The 19,511-nt window shown below is 41.0% G+C and overlaps 2 protein-coding genes across 2 annotated transcripts; one reads left to right on the forward strand and one right to left on the reverse strand.

Moving 5' to 3' along the window:
* The first annotated feature begins 1,769 nt into the window (after positions 1–1,769).
* Positions 1,770–19,087, forward strand: WFDC9 (WAP four-disulfide core domain 9). Its single transcript, XM_032142611.1, has 5 exons — positions 1,770–1,851; positions 12,324–12,417; positions 16,785–16,933; positions 18,216–18,363; positions 18,886–19,087. The coding sequence occupies exons 3-5, from the start codon at positions 16,843–16,845 to the stop codon at positions 18,914–18,916; spliced, it is 270 nt and encodes an 89-aa protein (XP_031998502.1). The 5' UTR covers positions 1,770–1,851; positions 12,324–12,417; positions 16,785–16,842; the 3' UTR covers positions 18,917–19,087.
* Positions 1,858–3,318, reverse strand: WFDC10A (WAP four-disulfide core domain 10A). The gene is made up of 2 exons (XM_032142613.1): positions 3,144–3,318; positions 1,858–2,185 (listed from the first exon to the last, which is right to left on the reverse strand). The coding sequence occupies exons 1-2, from the start codon at positions 3,241–3,243 to the stop codon at positions 2,037–2,039; spliced, it is 249 nt and encodes an 82-aa protein (XP_031998504.1). The 5' UTR covers positions 3,244–3,318; the 3' UTR covers positions 1,858–2,036.
* Positions 19,088–19,511: the final 424 nt, after the last annotated feature.

Consider the following 19,511-nt stretch of genomic DNA (forward strand, 5'->3'; position numbering starts at 1 on the left):
TAAAACAAGTTTGAAATTTTTTTGTGATGAAGTTTCTCTCTTGTTGCCCAGGCTGCAATGCAATGGCGAGATCTCAGCTCACTGTAACTTTCACCTCCCAGATTCAAGCGATTCTCTTGCCTCAGTCTCCCAAGTAACTGGGATTACAGGCATACACCACCGCACTCAGCTAATTTTGTATTTTTATTAAAGTCAGAGTTTCACCATGTTGGTCAGGCTGGTCTCGAACTCCTGACCTCAGGTGATTCACCTGCCTTGGCCTCCCGAGTACTGGGATTGCAGGCATGAGCCACTGCACCCAGCAAGTTTTGAAATATTTTGAGAATTACCAAAATGTGACACAGAGACATGAAGTAAGCACATGCTGTTGGAAAAATGGTGCCAGACGACTTGCCCGATGCAGAGTTGCCACAGACCTTCAATTTGTATGAAACACTAGAGCTGTGAAGTGCAATAGAGCAAGGCTCAATAAAACAAGACATGCCTGTAGTGTCTAGTGGGCATGTTTGGGGGTGGCTTGAGAGGATGCTTGGTAAGGGAGGCTATCCGATGAAACACCAAATAAGATCTCTTGGAGATCATGCCCTTACAGCCCACAGACTACATCTGATGATGTCTGTGTTGGTGGTTGATCATGATCTCTTTCCTAAGACCTCCTTGTCTAAGGGAAGCTCTTGAGAAAGGTGAAGACAAGCCTGAGATACCCAGAGCCCAGTGATGCCTCAGAGGTGGCTCACGGCCTCTGGTCTGATGGGGGAAGTTTTCTTCTCTGATGTCCCTTTCATTGAATGGCCCAGCAAGAAGCACTAGACTGGAGCATAACACTGCACACCTGCCTCTGGGCATGGCCTGTCCTCTTGAAACTTCTTCACATTTGGCTTCATGTCCCAGTTAGCTACATGTGACCCAACCCTGGATCTATCCCCAGGATCATTTCAGAGGAGTTGTGATTGCACAGAGTAGGAGATTCTGTACCACACTGATTAATTTCCACCAACTCACAGTAGGATGACAGGGAAGACCAATAGCCACTCTGTGCCAATTACTCCTTAGCAACAGCAGCATGAACCACCTGTTCCACATCCCTTAGTGTTCCTCTTGATCTAAATAAAAGAGAATGAACTGGCTCCTAAGGAAGAGGGCTTGGGAAAGATAGGGACTATTCAGTTAATGGAAGGTGCTGGAGTGTCAGATCCTGAGGACCAAAATGGGTCCCATCAGACGAATAGCCATATTGGTGGGTGCTGGATAGGAAGAGATTTGGGGTTGGTGCAGGCACTCACTCTCACTAGTATACCTCTGGTCTCAGATAATGGAGAGAAGTGAGCAAAAAGTGAGCCTAGAGGAAACACCCTCTTCCAGCCACATCGTATCCTGTCACTCTCTTGTGACCTTGGGCTTGCTGGACTTCCTGGGACTCATTACCCTAATGATAAATAGACAGTAATCTGAAACTTACAGAGAGATTGGGGAGCATAGGATGGGGGTGCACCAAGGCTAAGGAGACCAAAGCTGTGCTTGGGGGCCTCCCACTCTTTACCTCGGGTTCTAACTGCCACCCATTTCACGCTTAATGGGTCCTTCTGTCTCCAGGGTGAGAAATGTTCTCCTTAGCATCAGGAGATGCTGCACATGGGCAGTTCCTCCCCCTGGGAGTACTGGTTCAGTGAACAAAACAGCAAGGGGCTGGGCCTCCTGAGGGCTGGCAGGGATACATGGGCCAAAGAGGGAGAGAGAGGGTAGAGAAGCATAGCCAGGGAGAGAAATCGAACACCAGGACACAAGACGAATGGGGCATATGTGGGGGCTACAGTGGGCTCTCAATGATCACCTGTAGTGGCAGTGAAAGAGGTAGGATCCCTGGGCATTTGTTCTGGTTTATTTGACAGGGACAAGGGGTTCAAGACAGTAGAGAGGGAGGCATTCCTCTTCATGTTCTTATGCTGGTGACTTGAGGTCCTTGTGCTTCGGATGTGGGCACAGTCTTGGATAGAGGAGTTGGGAAGCAGGATGCACATCCCAGCCCACTCTCCCACTCACAGGATGCTCATGCAAACATTCCCACAGTAGGTAGAACAGCATATGTTATTTGCTTGACAGTCTCGGTGAGATTCACATAAGTGTTTGCATAGATATAGTTTAGGCTGCTGCTGGCAGACTTTGATTTCTGGGGATAGCTGTGTTTCTGACAAGGAGAATAGAATGGTAAATAAATGCAGCTTCCTAGAGAACATTTTTCTCAAGCTGAAGCCTCCTCCAAGACCCTTGAACCCAGGTCTCAGTCATGATACTCCTGGATTCCTTCTTCATAGAACTACCTTCCTGCCCATCACCAAATCCTAGTGATTGGTCATATTTTAAATCCTGTCTTTCCACTGTACACCTTACCCCAATAGACCACAATGCCTGGGCTTCCTGGACCTTCTCCACACACCAGCAATCAGAACTCCATCTCCCTTACTAGTCATGACCTTGGTGAAGTCACCACCATAGAATCTACAGTCTGATCCTGAGAGCTCAAAGAAGCATGAGACACCTTTCAAACTCGCTCCTAGTCTCTGAAAAGTAGAACTCAGAGATGAGGATCAACTTGCCTCTTGTCTCTCCCTCTCTTCTGCTCACTGTCACTGTCTCTAGTCTTCCTGCCCCTTCTTTAGTTCCCTTTCCACCACCACTCTCCTTGCTCCTTTGATGATAACCTTAACTTGGCTCTGTGTACCCCAACTTTTGCTTATGTCCTATTTCCCTACACTTATACCTATTCTACACCTACACCTACCATCATAACCACTTCTGAATCTTTACTCCTCACAAATGTGCATAAATCAAATAATAATTGTCTTGCTTTCTCACTGGATTCTCAGCCCTGGTGCACCTTTCACTATGGGATGTGCCATTTCTCGCTAAGTATTGAGAAGGAACAGCAAAATATATAGGTTTCTTCTTCGTTCCCATTACTATTCCCAGGGCCAGCTAAGGGGCTGGAGGGCCATGGTTTGGGACAGTCCGGAGTCTACACAACATTGTGGTCAGAGCTGGATATGCAGAGAGTTTCCAACTCCTAGGTCCTACTCAGACTGGACACAGGCCCTCCATTCCCCCTACCCAACTCCCCCTCACCCATCCAGCGGCCCATCACATACTCTGCATCCTCTTCTTGCCATGGTATCCTCCCTGGGCCTGCAGCAGCAGCAGCAGCAGCACACAGAGAACCAGGACAGGCAGCAGAGTCTGGGATGGCATGACTCTGACCAGAGCACGAGCCCTAAGTCTGGCCAGGTTGTCACAGACTTCCCTGCAGAGCTACCTGTGGACAGTGAAGGAAAGAAAGAAGGAATGATCTTCAGCCCCTCGCTGCCTCCACTGGCCAAGTCGGAGCAGAGCAAGAGAGTCCTTGCTTCCCCCTTTTGCTTGCCCTGGCCCTGTCCTTCTTCATGTGGGATAGGGCTTCCGCAGGAATGACGCCTCCTCCTCTCACATAACCAGTCTTGTGTTCTTGCTGATAGAATGAAAGATATCATTTATTTCTGCTTTCTAATTACAAAATATTTTATGGAAAAAAGAAAAGAAAAAATATATTTTTAAAAAGAGTTGCTTAGAATTAACTGATGTTTCATTGCATTATCTTTTAATTTCTCTTCATATTTAATATAAACAATCCTTTTAATATAAACAACTTTTTTACGTATTTTTGCCACCCTTATTTAATCATGTAAGTATTTCTCAAAATGTGGATTTTCATAATTGCACAGCTCTCACTTAAATGCTAATAATCAAGTATTTGTATTGTACTAATTACTAATAATCTAGAGAATGTCATATTGAGCATTTTTATTTATAAATCTTTGATTTCTTTAGACTAAGACAGCTAGAATTCCTGAGTGAAAAGGTAGCTGTTTCATATATAAATGTATATAAACACATACACATATACACTGGGCACCAGTAAGCAACTGACTCTCAAATGTTTCAGGGAAAAGTTATTTTTACTGTACTTTCAGCTTTTCTGCTACTTTGTTTCAAAATAAAAAGGAAGATTAAGTTATGTGGAAGTGAGAGGTATAAGTGTAAACATCCAAATAGTAGTTCTAAAAGAAAAAGATTTAGCAGGTTAAAAAATATTTAATGAAACAATGCATTAAATTTGCCCCCAAATTAAAGAACTATTAAAGATCGCAGACTAGAAATGATCATAAAAGAATCGAGAAAGAAAACTTGCATATCTAGCCACATTATAAAATGTAGGAACATCAAATAATACAAAGAAATTTTAAAACATTCTTTAGAGAAAGAACATATCACCCAAAGAAGAAAAATAATCAGACTGAGATTAGACTTTCAAATAGTGACAATAGGACAAGAAATCAATAGAGTAGCATTTTCAAGATGTTTAAGGTAAAAACTTTTCGAGTGAAAATTTACATCCTGAACTATGAGGGCACAATAAAATTGTTCTAAGACATATGAAGCCTCAGAATGCTTACCACACAAAGACCCTTTTTGAAAGCCTGCTTGAAGGATGTGCTCCACTAGGAAAATAAATCTAGAACCACTATGCAAAAGTATGTGGGCAATATGAGTGAATATGCTGGGGGTTCCCAAGGCTATCCCCAGGTTCAGCGCTTTGCTAGGAGGACTCACAGGACTCAGTATATAGTTTTTCTTGCAGCTATATTACAGTGAAAGGCTAAAAAGCAAAGTCAACAAAGGGAAAGGGTGCAAGCGGCAAAGTCCAGAGGAAATCAGGTGCATGCTTCCAAGTGTCTTCTGCCAATGACCAGTGGAGTCACACAAGGCATGCTGAATTCCCCCATCAATCAGTTGTGACAACATGTGTGAAGTGTTGTCTACCAGGGGAGCTCATGAGAGACAAACACAGTGTCCAAGGTTTCTACTGGGGCCTGGTCATATAGCAGCTTCTGCCTAGCATGCACCAAAATTCCAAACTCCCAAAATAAAAGCAGATATCTACCATAAACCAAGTTGTTTGTACAAATGGTTGAGGCACAGTGAGCCATATTTGTTTGTTCTGAGAACAATGGGAACTTTCTCAAAATTCAGGCTTATGGATGCCAACCAAGAGCCAACCTTGTAAGCAGGACTTTTAAAGATAGCAACTGCAGGCCTGCCATGTCAACAATTTTGCACAGTGAGACGTCAATTCATAAAGTTTGGTGTTGTCAAAAAATTTAGGGATTAAGGAGAAAGTGGAAGGAAGAGATAGAAAGCATAAGAGAATAAAACACCAATATCTATTATAATCATGAACTAAAAACTGTCTAGAAAATATCAACAAGGTCAGAAGGTAAACTAAAGGGAACAGTTAGCATACTGAAAGAGCTGTCTTATTTTAGGAAACCTTAGAAGTTTTGGAAATCTTTAAGACTATATGGAAAAGTAATGTGGGCTTAAATAAAAATCCTCTAAGGGATCAGAATACAATAATGGCTTTTAAAATAATAGAAGATATTTCATTCATCCAACAGATGTCTGAAGAGAGAAATAAAAACAAATATTTAAAAAGTGTGATAAATTAAAAATATGAGGCTGGGCGTGGTGGCTCACGCTTGTAATCCCAGCACTTTGGGAGGCTGAGGCGGGCGGATCATGAGGTCAGGAGATCGAGACCACGGTGAAACCCTGTCTCTACTAAAAATACAAAAACAATTAGCCGGACATGGTGGCGGGTGCCTGTAGTCCCAGCTACTCGGAGAGGCTGAGGCAGGAGAATTGCGTGAACCCAGGAGGCAGAGCTTGCAGTGAGCCGAGATTTCGCCGCTGCACTCCAGCCTGGGTGACAGAGCGAGACTCCGTCTCAAAAAAAAAAAAAAAAAAATGAAATAAGATGCCAGAGATAGACCTTAACATAACATTGTTTTCTACAAGAATATTTATTAAAGGTAAATGGGTTAGAGACATTTATTAAAAGACAGAGACTCTCAGACTAAAATTTTTAAATGATTTAACTATATGTGGTTTCCCAAAAGTAAACAAGTAATTTAAAATAAAGGAATAAAAAAGGATGCCCCACCAAATATGAATTGAAAAGAAAGATGATATAACAATTTAAATATCATATAATATAATTAACATTCAACATAGAGGACATGACACAATTTAGACAAGAATATTTTATACTGGTAAAGAAAAACAGATCAAGAAATCTTAACAATTGTATATATGTGTACACACACACAGGCACACAAAATGGCCTCAATAAATGAAAATAAATTATCTATATAAAGTTGTAGATTGAACAGGTTTTTTTGTTTGAGATAAAGTATCACTCTGTCACCCAGGCTGGAGCACAGTGGTGTTACCTTGGCTCACTGCAACCTCTGCCTCCTGGGTTCAAGTGATTCTCATGCCTCAGCCTCCCGAACAGCTGGGATTACAGGTTTGCGCCACCACACCCAGCTAATTTTTGTAATTTTAGTGGAGACAGGGTTTCTCCTTATTGGCCAGGCTGGTCTTGAACTCCTGGACTCAAGTGATCCACCCACCTCTGCCTCCAAAAGTGCTGGTGTGAGCCACTGCACCCGGCCCAATTGAGCAGGTTTGAGTGCTTAGTTACAATGACCTAGATTACAAAGAAAGCCTAAAAAATTCCAAATCATTAATGCCATACAATGTTTTCTTTTGAAAATGCAGGAAAATAGAAAATCAATACCAAAAGCAAATCCCATATGTCTGAAAAACAAATAACGCTACTTAATAATCCATGGCTCTCATACTTAAAAATACTTAGAAAGTATTTAAACTGGATGATCATAACTATACTTACATGCCTGCCTTCCTCCATCTTTTGTGCTATTTTTCTTTCCTTTTATTTTTTGTTGAGACAGAGTCTCACTCTGTGGCCCAGGCTATAGTCCAATGGCACGATCTCGACTCACCGCAACCTCCGCCTCCTGGGTTCAAGTAATTCTCCTGCCTCAGCCTCCTGAGTAGCTGGGATTACAGGTGCCCACCACCACGGCTGGCTAATTTTTTGTATTTTTAGTAGAGACGAGGTTTCACCATGTTGGTCAGGCTGTTCTCAAACTCCTGACCTCTGGTAATCCACCCACTTCAGCCTCCCAAAGTGCTGGGATTACAGACATGAGCCACCATGCCTGGCTGTGCTATTTTTCATGTATATTACATCTTTATATTTTAAGCCTAACAATACAATTGAATGATTATAATCATTGTTTTATACAGTTGTCATTCCAATCTGTTAAAAATTATTAATATCAGATTTTATATTTACCTACATAATTACTTTTATCTGTTCTCTTCATCTCTTAATGTAGATCTCATTACTACCTGATGTCCTTTCTTTTTAGCTTTAAAGCTTTTCTCTAGTATTTCTTGAAAGGCAGACCTGGTAGCAACAAACTCTCTCAGTCTTTGTTTTTCTGGGAATGTCTTTATTTTACCTTCATCAGGAAAGGATAGTTTTGCTGGATATAGAATTATTGGATACAGTATTTCAGATACTGCACTGGGAAATTCTTAACTAAAATAGAAGAGTGTACAGATTGTCCTAAAAATCTGATCCAGAATCATGAGTGGCATGAGTCCTTGGCACTCCTCAGCTACTCATTAGGGACTGTGCTCCTCAGATAGACCATCAAGGATCTCCAGCATCTGGGCCACACAGAGCAAAAGACTATGATCATCATGCATGGAACATCATTTTACTGCCATGTAAATAAATGTCTTAGAAATCCTAAAAAGCTTGATCCAGAATCATGAGTGACAGGAGTCATTGGCACTCCTCAGCTGCTCATTAGTGACCATGCTCCTCAGATAGACCATCAAGGATCTCCAGCATCTGGGCCACACAGAACAAAAGATTATGATAGTCATGCATGGAACATCATTTTACTGCCATATAAGTAAATGTCTTAGAAATCCATAATTCAGTCACTCTAGGTTTGGCACCATTTTCAGTCCCTGTCAAAATTTCCTTCAGTTTGTTCCCACACCTTTTTACCTTGGTTCCAAAGCTCTTTGTCTCTGTACTGGTTCACCTTTCTCAGCCAAGTCCCTGGAGTTCAGACATACTTCCTGCCCCTCAGTGCACTCAACATACAGGCATACCTCATTTTATTACCCTTTGCTTTATTAATTAATTTTTGCTTCATGGATGTTGCGTGTTTTACAAATTGAAGGTTTGCAGCAACCCTGCATTGAGCAAGTCTTTTGGCACCATTTTTCCAACAGCATGTGCTTATATCTTTGTGTCACATTTTAGTAATTCTCAAAATGTTTCAAACTTTATTATTATTCTTATCATTATATCTGTAAGGTGATCTGTGATCAATGATTTTTGTTGTTACTATTGTAATTGCTTTGGAGTGCCACCAGCTGTGCCCATAGGACATGGCGAACAATAAATGTGTGTGTGTTCTGACTGCTCCGCTGACTGGTCATTTGCCAGTCTTGCTCCCTCTTCTCAGCCTCTTTATTCCCTGAGACACAACCATATTGAAATTAGGCCAAATAGTAACCCCACAATGGACTCTAAATGTTCAAGTGAAAGGAAGAGTCCCACATTTCTCACTTTAAATAAAAAACTAGAAAAATAATCTTAGTGAGGAAGGCATGTTAACAGCTGAGATAGGCTGAAAGCTAGGCCTCTTGTACCAAACAGCCAAGTTGTGAATGCAAACGAAAAGTTATTGAAGGAAATTAAAAGTGCTACTCCGTGAACACAGGAACGATAAGAAAGCAAAACAGCCCTATTGCTGATATGCAGAAGGTTTCAGTGATCTGGACAGAAGATCAAACCAGCCACAACATTCCCTTAAGCCAAAACTTTGTCCAGAGAAAGACCCCAACTCTTCAATTTTATGAAGGCTGAGAGAAGTGAGGAAGCTGCAGCAGAAAAATTTGAAGCTAGCAGAGGTTGGTTCATGAGGGTTAAGGAAATAAGCCCTCTCTAAAACACAAAAGGGCAATGTGAAGCAGCAAATGCTGATGGAGAAGCTACAGCAAGTTATCCAGAAGATCTAGCTAAGACACTGTTGGTCCTTTAACAACACAGATTTGAACTGTGCGGGTTCATTATACATCCTCAAGGACCTTTATGATGATCCACTTCCATTTAATAAATAGTAAATATGTTTTTTCTTCCTTGTGATTTCTTAATAACATTTTTTCTCTAGCTTACTTTCTTGTAAGAGTAAATAGTATACAAAATACATATAGCATACAAAATATGTGTTAATCAAATGTTTATGTTATTAGTAAGGCTTCTGGTCAACAGTAGGCTATTAGTCGGGCATGATGTTGCACACCTATACTTTCAGCTACTCGGGAGGTTGAGTGGGGGAAGATTGCTTGAGCCAGTAGTTTGAGACCAGCCTGGGCAACACAGCGAGACCCCATCTCAATAAAAAGAACATTTCAGGCATGGTGGTGTGTGTCCGTAGTCCTAGCTACTCGGGAGGATGAGGAAGGAGGATCGCTTGACGCGGGGAGCTTGAGACAAGCCTAGGGAACATAGCAAGACCCTTTCTCTAAAGTTAAAAATAAAACAGTGGCCTATTAGTAGTTAGGTTTTTGAGGAGTCAAAAGTTATACATGGATTTTATTTTATTTTATTTTTTTGAGATGGAGTCTCGCTCTGTCACCCAGGCTAGAGTGCAGTGGCACGATCTCTGCTCACTGCAACCTCCGCCTCCCGGGTTCAAGTGATTCTCCTGCCTCAGCCTTCTGAGTAGCTGGGACTACAGGTGCCCGCCACCATGCCCAGCTAATTTTTGTATTTTTAGTAGAGATGGGGTTTCACCATATTGGCCAGGCTGGTCTCGAACTTCTGACCTTGTGATCCGCCCACTTTGGCCTCCCAAAGTGCTGGGATTACAGGCGTGAGCCACCGCACCTGGCCTATACATGGATTTTCAACTGTGCAGTTCAGTACCCCTAACTCCAATTTTGTTCAAGGGTCAACTGTAATTGATGAAGGTGGCTACAACAGACATCAGATTTTCAATGAAGACACAACAGCCTTATATTGGAAGAAGATGCCATCTAGAACTTTCATAGATAGAAGTCAATGCCTGCCTTCAAAACTTCAAAAGACAGACTGACTTTCTTGCTAGGGGCCAATGCAGCTGGTGACTTAAAGTAATAATGAGCCAAAGCTCATTTATCATTTCAAAAATCTTAGAGCCCTTACAAACTGTGCTAACTCTGCTCATGCTCTGCTCAATAAATGAAACAGCAAAGCCTGGGTGACAGCATGGCATACTGAATATTTTAAGCCCACTCTTGAGACCTACTGCTCAGAAAAAAAGATTTTGGTCACCCAAGAGCTCTGATGGAGCTGTATGAAGAGATTAATGTTTTCATGCCTGCTAGCAGCATTCATTCTTCAGCCCATGGACCAAGGGATAATTTTGACTTTCAAGTCATACATTTTATAAGGCTGTAGCTACCATAGATAGTAATTTTCCTGATGGATCTGGGCAAAGTAAATTAAAAAATTCCTGGAAAGGATTCACTATTCTAGATACCATGATTCTTGGAAGGAGGTCAACATGGCAGTATTAACAGGAGTCTGGAAGAAGTTGATTCCAATCCTTATAAATGACTTCGAGGCTTTCAAGACTTCAGTGGAGGAAGTCACTGCAAATGTGATGAAAATAGCAACAGAATGAGAATTAGAAGTGCAGCCTGAAGATGTGACTGAATTGGTGCAATCTCATGAGAAAACTTGAGTGGATAACGAGTTGCTTCTTATAGATGAGCAAAGAAAGTGGTTTCTTTGAACGGAATCTGCTCCTGGTGAAGATGCTGTGAACATTGTTGGAATGATGACAAAGGATTCAGAATATTGCATAAACTTAGATAAACCAGCAGCACAGTTTGAGAGGATTGACTGAAATTTTGAAAGAAGTTCTATTGTGTGTAAAATGCTATCAAACAGCATTGCATGCTATGGAGAAATCTTTCTTGAAAGGATCAATCAATTGATGTGGCAAACATCATTGTTGTCTTATTTTAATAAATTGCCACAGCCACCCCAGCCCTCAGCAACCACCACCCTGATCAGTCAACAACCATCAACATTGAGGGAAGAACTTCCACCAGCAAAAAGATGATGACTTGTTGAAGGCTCAGATAATCATTAGCAATTTTTAGCAGTAAAGTATTTTAAAATTATGGTATGCACATTATTTTTTATGCATAATGCTATTGAACACTTGACAGACTAGAGCATAGTGTAAACATAACTTTTTAATATTTTAATAAGTAATAATGAAATTCATCATAAGAAAACTATTAGAAACTGTTTAGAATATGAAAGAGGTACAGTTGTATACTAAAACATATACAGATATTATATCAGAAGTTTGCAAATTTTACTAGCTTCTCCAGAGAAACAAATTTCAACTATTAAATATTTCATTTTCTAGTTTAAATAAATATATAAATAAAAGACTTCAGGAAAACACACTTTTCATATGCACTGGGAAACCAAAAAGGGCACGTGGCTCACTTTATTGCAATATTATCTTTATTATGGTAGCCTGAAACTGAACCTGAAATATCTCCGAGGTATGCCTGTATCCTAGGAAGAATTTCATATTGACATCTCCTGTCACTGTATATAATATTCCTGCAGACAGGCTTTGAGAGAAGGTTTACCCCTTGGAAGTCCCTGTCTCCTGCCCACTTGTCTGTTCTCTTTTCTCATGAGCTAGTGATCTCCAAATCATGTGTATTGTGTGCCCAATATAATGCCCTTCCCTGACATTTGGTGAACAAATCCCTCTGCACCTCAACCAACAAGCTCATGGCAAGAAGTTGGTGCTGGATTTGGTCACGTCACTTCCTTCATTTGCTAGGTGGTCATCTACTTTTTCTAAAGTTCTTCCTATTCAGTCTCTTTTTAGCTACATAAAAGTCAGAGGGCATTTGGTGGGAGATCATGTTAGGATTTTATTGGTAAAAGAGAATCAATACTGAGAAAGATGGAATGTCAAATAGGACAGACAAGAGGTCAAAGGTCAATGTAGACTGTTCCCAACTTCCTACGTATGAATGGACTGAGATGTATTTGAGAAAGACTTTGGGGACATGTACTTTGGGTCTACTGGGGGTGGCCTGAGCTGCAATCCAGGTACACAATGTTCTTCCCAGCTTATCAGAAGATCCCACCTGCACCTAAGAAAATCGAGTACGTCTGGATGGGTGAATATCAAAGGAAAGAATCTGTGATGCAGCCAACACACAGTTTCTGGGTAGAAATTAAAAATCGGTCACCACCAAAATCACCATTAAGTTCCTGGCCTTTGAACATTGTTTTTCTGCTCTTCTGCCCCCAGTTCGAGCCCCACTTCAAACAACTTCATAATAAGAGGCCAGACAAAAGAGCTGTCAGCCAGTTACTACAGACACTCAACTCAGACACCTTCAGAGGTAGGTGGGGATAAAGGTCTTGAGACATGAGCTTCTATTTGTGGCTTGCTTGGATTAATTCCTAGCCCAGATGGTGTCACTATTCCTGTGAGGTAGGGATTATTGTCGCTTTTGTTCAAATAAGAAAATTGAGAGGGGGTGACATGAGCTGTCTGAGGTTCCATAGGTAAAAGGGACAGAAACTAAACAAGATTTCAGCATTCCTGACACTAAATCCAGCACACTCTCCTCTTTAACATTATCTGGAAAGCCAGATGGTGGAGAGCAGTAATTCTTTGCCTTTCTGATCCTGGGGACTGTTTGAATTGTCCTGCAGTTTGTCTCAGGATGACCAAAGAATTCACAGCACTCTGTATATGAGAAGTACCCAGCCTGGGCATAATGATGTTTCTTTTGTCTGGGATCATTTAGTACACTTGGGGGTGTGCAAAAAAGGGGACTAGGCATCCTCAGATTCCTGAACACCTTTAAGGGGCAAGGGACAAGGGACAAGTAAGAAATGAAGAAGACTAGAGTAAGAATGAGGCCGTGTGAATGAACAGATTTCAAAGCTCTGGAAAACTTGGGTCTAGGGTGGTATTTTGGAATACAAAGAAACAGCCTCATGGAACCCAATGCTTTGGATTTATGGTGTTCCTGTCACTGTATATCAGTATTCCTCCTTCTTTATGCAAAGGGCTGGTACCAGGAATCCAGAGGCCTACTTCAATCCATGCCCACTTTCACCCAGTTACCTCATCCCTTGCATCCCCGGCTGTAAGCAGATAACAGAGTATCTCCATGGTTCACCTGTCTTGCCATGTGCTGGTATATTCACATAAACAGAAGAACACTCTGAGGTTCTCAAGGACTCAGGCTCAAGGAATGAGTATCTTGCCATTGCTAGCTAGCAAGAGCAGGAGATTAGGGAGAGAAATGAAAGGAGAAGAGAAGCCCTTAAATTGTAGATCAGATCAGATATTTGTGTCGGGGGGGTTCTACTCTTAGATGCTTATCCCTGCTCTCCAAGCTTCTCCGTTAAGAACCTGTGTCTCTGCCAGCTTACCTAAGCATGACTTGATGAAGTTGCCAAGCTAAGATGTTGTTGCTTTTGCTTCTGCTCAAATCTCTTAAAAATGATTTGTCTAAAAGTCAATACATCTAACGACATGTGCCTAAAACTTGTATTTTTCACCTTCCAAATTTCACAGAAGCTAAGAAGAGAATACATTTTCAAAGTCTCCTCTGAAAAATTCGGCACCTTTAAAATTTTTCTAGTATTACCTCTGCTTTTGAGCAGAGTCATTTTGGTGGATTCATCTAGAGCAGCATTGTTCAGTAGAACTTTCTGTGATGATGGAAAGGCTCCGCGCCTGAGAAATAAGGAACGTTAAATAGGACACACAAGAAGTCAAAGGTTGATGTAGACGGTTCCCATCATCCTATGTATGAATGGATTGAGATGCATCAGAGAAAGATTTGGAGACAATAGCCACTAACCACATGTGACCATTGAATACTTGAAATGACTGGAAACTGAATTTTGATTTAATTTAATGAGTTTAAATAGTCATGTGTGGCTAGTGGCTACCACATTGGGCAGCACAGAGAAATCTCTTTTGCTTCATTGAAAATTTCTGAACAAATATAAAGACTTTCAGGCAGAGGGAAAATCACTGCCTTGTTACATGCAATTCATGTCAGAATTTTATCCTTTTCTTTGACTCTTATTTTCCTTTCTATTTTGTTCTAGAAAGGTAGAGCAATAGATAGAGAATGAGGCAGGTAGATGGGAGAAGGCTGGGAAGTTTCCATTGTAATTAGGCTCCTCTTCCACTCTTCTAATTCAAATTTTTCTCTTTTCTAATTATAGTAGCTTAAACACTTGAAAATAATGTTAAAAAGTAGTCCTAATCGTGCATATCTTTTTTTCCTATTTCTAATTTTAATGGGAGTACTTTCAGTTTTATAATGTGGAATGCTGGCTTTTGGATTGCAATAGTTACATTTTTACAGTGTTAAGAAAATGTCTAGCTATTCCATTTTATTAAGATTTTTCTGCTGTTCCCATACTCCAGTTTCCCCTTACCCCTCAGCTGTCACTCAGCTGCAGGCTATTTTATTTTCTTCCATTTCCTTATTTTTCTCCTTACCACTGATTACCATCTATGCATTTCCTTATCTTATTTAACTAGAATGCCAGGTGTATGAATGGGAGGATTTTTGTCTGTTTTGTTCACCACTATATTCCAATACCCAAAACTTGGAATATATTCCAATATCCAGAACTTGGAATATAGTTAGGCACTTAATAAGTACTTATTGAGTGAATGAACTCCATCTCCCTCCACACACAGAGGCGTAGATTCTAAACAGATTAAAATGTTCAGTGTAAAAAAAAAAAAGTAAAAAGAAAAAAATTGTCATTGAAAATAGTTTTCAAATATCCAGAGGAGGATATTCTGAGCTTAATGCTGACAGTTAACATTTATGAAGTATATACTATATTCTAGGCCCTATGCTTAGTGTTTCATACATATTATTTAATCTTCCCAGTGACCCTATGAGATGGATATTGATTTTTTTTCTGTAATATGGATGGGGAAAATCAGGCTCTGGGGGATTATGTGATTGGCCCAGGCTCCACGGCTAAAAGTCGGTGGGGTTGGGATTCTAGTTCAAGCCTATCTGACCCCAGGGCCCATGTTCTTTCCTCTTAAAATACCCATCAGCAAATAGTGTGGTGAAGAAAATTACCTTTGTATCGCCTAGAGTAGAACAAGGGGTGGAGGGACATGCATTTGATATCCTGTAGGTGGAAATGTGACCTAACCCTTAGTGAGAAAAATGTGGCGGCAATTATCCAAAGTCTGGGAAAGACAATGTCTTTTGCCTAGAAATCTTTCTTCATTAACTCATGCTATAAAAATAACAATATATGTACCAAAGCTTTAACTATAAGGAGGTTCATCAGGACATTTTTATAACAAGAAGAAATTGAAACTATTCAGGTCTTGATATGAGGAAACGATAATAATATGTATGACTGAATTCTTGTCATGACTTGTATGATGTGAGCATATGTTTGCCTCCTCTGTATATTTTATTCAGAATTGTTAGTTTATTTCCTTGCTTCTTGAGGAAAATTTAGGTAGGTCTCCACAAATTTTATGTGATTCTCCAGTCATGAAACATCTTCTCAATATAATAAGTAAAATGTGCAGGCCCATGAAATTAGTCACAACTACATAAATTGTTCAGAACTATGGATTCCTCCCTCCCTCAGAAGCTCCAGTTATGGAACAGGATGTGGTGAATCTCTCTCCCCCACTGCCCACCCCCTCCATCCCGCTCTGGCTCTTTGTATTTCTATTCCTCCACCCACTCTGGACTAAAGCAAGTCTCTGTCTCCTAGGGAGTAGAGGGAGGATGGACCAATAAGAGTAGTAGGAAAGTTCTTGTATAATAGATACTATCATGAGCTGGTTCTGTGATTCTGGTCTTGACTCTTTCGTGGGAGATTTCAAGGGTTCATTGGAGACATGAAATGCGGTCTGGCCATTTACAGTTCAGATACTTCACAAATTAGAGCCCTCTTCTATGCTGCTACAGGCTGCTTTGGCCAGATTTAAAGTCAACCTTTAAAGTCTTCAGTCATGATTCAAACACAAGTCTACTGTGTTCCCATAGACTTCTGGGATCACATAGCAAGCTCAATAAGTAGTATTCATAAAACATTTTCTCTCAACTTGGAATAGAAGGCAGCATTCCTGCTTTCATGAGCAAAGGTTTTTACCAATAAAACCTCCTTCGAAATCTTCTCTACAATTCCTCCAACTTTGGACCATCTTAGTGCATTAAAGTTTTGAGTCCCCTAACAGTTCTTGGCCATCATCTTTTCTCAAGTCCTGTTATCTATAATTCCCTCTTAAATTGCTTTAGCACCTTTTGTCTTAGGATCTTCATTAAAACTTCTTTATATCATCATGTTACATATGCTTTAAAATATCAGGACACTTGATGTGTCCAATTTCATAAAAATAATGACTACAACATTAAAGTATAGACATATATTGATTATCTCTAGATGGTGGAATTGCTAATGCTTATTTATTTCCTCTTTGTATTTTTTATTTTACAAATTGTATAATCTGAGGATTTATTGTTTTTAATCAGAAAGGAGCAATTCATTTTAAAAAGAAATAATTTTGCAAAGGAAGAGGTATGTAATATGAGATGAGAAGAAACCTGGGGAAGTCACTGGCTAGCCTGGGAATTGGTTGGTATGCTACTGGGTACTAGAAAGGGAAAGAATAACAAGATAGTCATAAGCACTTTCCCCCTGTTGCTTACCCTATTCTCCTCAATCCATTTTCTACCTCTAGCAGCATTGGGAAAAGACTTGTCTCCTGCCAGAACTTAACCCAAACACACAGAGAGAGCACCATGAAGCCCTGGATTCTTCTACTCATCATGTTCATCTCTGGAGTTGTGATGCTTCTGCCTGTGTTGGGAAGCCTCTGGACCAAAGATCCCCGTGGGTGGTGTGAAAAGGGATGGGGTGCTCTGCCCAGTCCTGGGATGTCTATCGTAGCTGATTCAGGGTCTGCATTTCAAGAATCAGCCTTTAAAGGATCTCTCCTTAAGTAGAGATATTCAAGCAAGATTAGGTTAGATGTTCCCAATTCAAGTTTTCTCTCTCAGCTCTGAAAGCAACACTAGGTATGTGAAAAGGGAACATATCTTTTGTCTATATTCCACCAGCTAGCAGGAAATAATATTTTCCAATATCAGATCAGTAGAGGAAAAACCAACACAGAGCTTCTCTCCAAGCCCATATTTTCAGAACCTTTGTGCCTCAGTTGGGTGAGCCTTTGATGAATGCCAAAAGGGTAATATTTAACACGTTAATTTCGTTGGAGAAGAAGAGTCTTTTAGAACATGAAAAATGGAAAAGACAAACAAAGGATCCTTAGTGGGTCAAAGTTTGGGTTCATATGATAAGAAAATGTGGACAACAAAGGCACTGAGCAGGAGGGTTGTGGGCCAGGGAAATAAACGAAATTTATGGAGAAACTGACTGCTTAGGTGGCATCATCAGGGAAACAAATAGAAGGGGAGAAAAATGGCCAGGCATGGAGGCTCACACCTGTAATCCCAGAACTTTGGGAGGCTGAGGTGGGCGGATCATGAGGTCAGGGATTCGAGACTGCCCAACCAACATGGTGAAATCCCGTCTCTATTAAGATACAAAAAATTAGCCAGGCATGGTGGTGTACTCCTGTAATCCCAGCTACTTAGGAGGCTGAGGCAGGAGAATCACTTGAACCTGGGAAGTGGAGGTTGCAGTGAGCCAGGATCGCGCCATTGCACTCCAACCTAGGCGACAGGGCAAGACTCTGTCTCCAAAAAAAAAAAAAAAAAAAGAAGGGGAGACAAGTAAGTTTCTATTCTCCCTTGGCTCAGTTTCCATTCTGCAAATTGGCTATGGAAATTGGAGTTAGAGGATATTGCAGGCCCTGAAATCTAAGGCTACATGAGAATAAATTTGGTGGTTGGTGTCATATATGGTCAGGGTGTCCCAGGTCCTATCTTTAGAGTCTGAAATGCTGTAGGGACATGTAGATGGAGGAACACAGGCCATGCAAGGTTGGTCTTGTGACAAGACACTGGTTATAATTTGAGGAAGGGATTTTCTTGGAAGGCAGAGAAATACTTTGTGGCTTGGAGCTCAAGTTTCAGAAGGGATTGTTAAGCTTAAAAAGAGTTTCTTGCCTGAGTTGTGAATAGACGGATCCTGCTAACTTCTTCCATCTCAGTCCTAGATATGATAAGAGAAACTGAGCAGTGCTGGGTACAGCCTCCATATAAGTACTGTGAGAAAAGGTGTACTAAAATAATGACCTGTGTACGTCCAAATCATACATGCTGCTGGACCTACTGTGGAAACATCTGCTTAGACAACGAGTGAGTTGGTTGGGGTGGGAAGGCTAGGGCCTGGGCATGCTTCATCACTGGTCCTTACCCACTATTCAAAAGACTGCAGCCACCAAAATCCTGGTTAAAGAAATAGGCAGCAAAAGACAATGTCCTCCTATCTCCAAACCTAGGTTGCTCCTCACTGCAAAATAAACCAAGACACTGACATGAGGTCCTTTACTTTTTTCTTCACTCTTATTCAGTTCCCTTTGCTTCCCTTAACACATCACCCATCAGTTCATACATCCCTCCTTTATCCAAAGTTCCAATTACTGACCCCTTAGTTGGGCCTCTCCATGGGCCCTCTCCTCTCAGTCAGGCCCAAGGAGACCTGGTATCTATCTGTCTGTTCAGTTGGCAAACTTCTTGGGGGAAATTGCTTAAAAGTGGGTAACTTCTGATTTAACAGAAGAATTGCTGTCCTTTTTTATCTGGGGCCTAGGGTGCTATTAATTTTAGAAATGGATTTCTCCCAGGATTCCTGACTTTTGACTAACTTTTCTCTTCTAGAGAGCCCCTTAAATCAATGCTAAACCCCTAGATTCCATTGGCTTATCACTACTGTGGGCTGAAGGATGACCATCTGGTCTAAGAAGAGTGCTGCCTACTTCCTTCTTGGGACACCCACTGGCTGTAGCTGGTAACCTTTCTGCTATTTTCTTGACCTCTTTACCCTGAAGATTTTGTCAAATAAATGGCTACATCAACCTGAGGCCTCTCATATTTTTTAACTTCCTCCCTATGACTTAACTTCTCTCATTGCAATCCTCAGCAGTCCCAACAGTTGTTCCCATTCAATTATGGGCAGAGGTGCCCAATTCTGCCTTCCCAGTTAGACCCATGTATGAACCAGTTTGGTTAATTGCTGGAGCAAATATCCAAGCAGATTTATGCAAACCTCATGGGGTTAATACAGTTAACCCATGAGAGGTTATTCTCATTCACAATGCATTTCACTGAGGGTGGTCAGTGGACAGTCATCCCTGCCATAATTCAAGGAATGTAGCTCCTTAAATCTGTAGCTCTGTCATCTCCCAGGGGCTTGTCTACTGGTTCCTCTACATCCAACCAGCAATAGGGAAAGAAAGGTATCATGGGAGCTCATACAGAAGCTTTTAAAAGGCTAGGCCTAGAAG

The sequence above is a fragment of the Hylobates moloch genome, unplaced genomic scaffold, assembly GCF_009828535.3.
Source record: "Hylobates moloch isolate HMO894 unplaced genomic scaffold, HMol_V3 SCAFFOLD_21, whole genome shotgun sequence".
Classification (NCBI taxonomy): Eukaryota; Metazoa; Chordata; class Mammalia; order Primates; family Hylobatidae; genus Hylobates; species Hylobates moloch.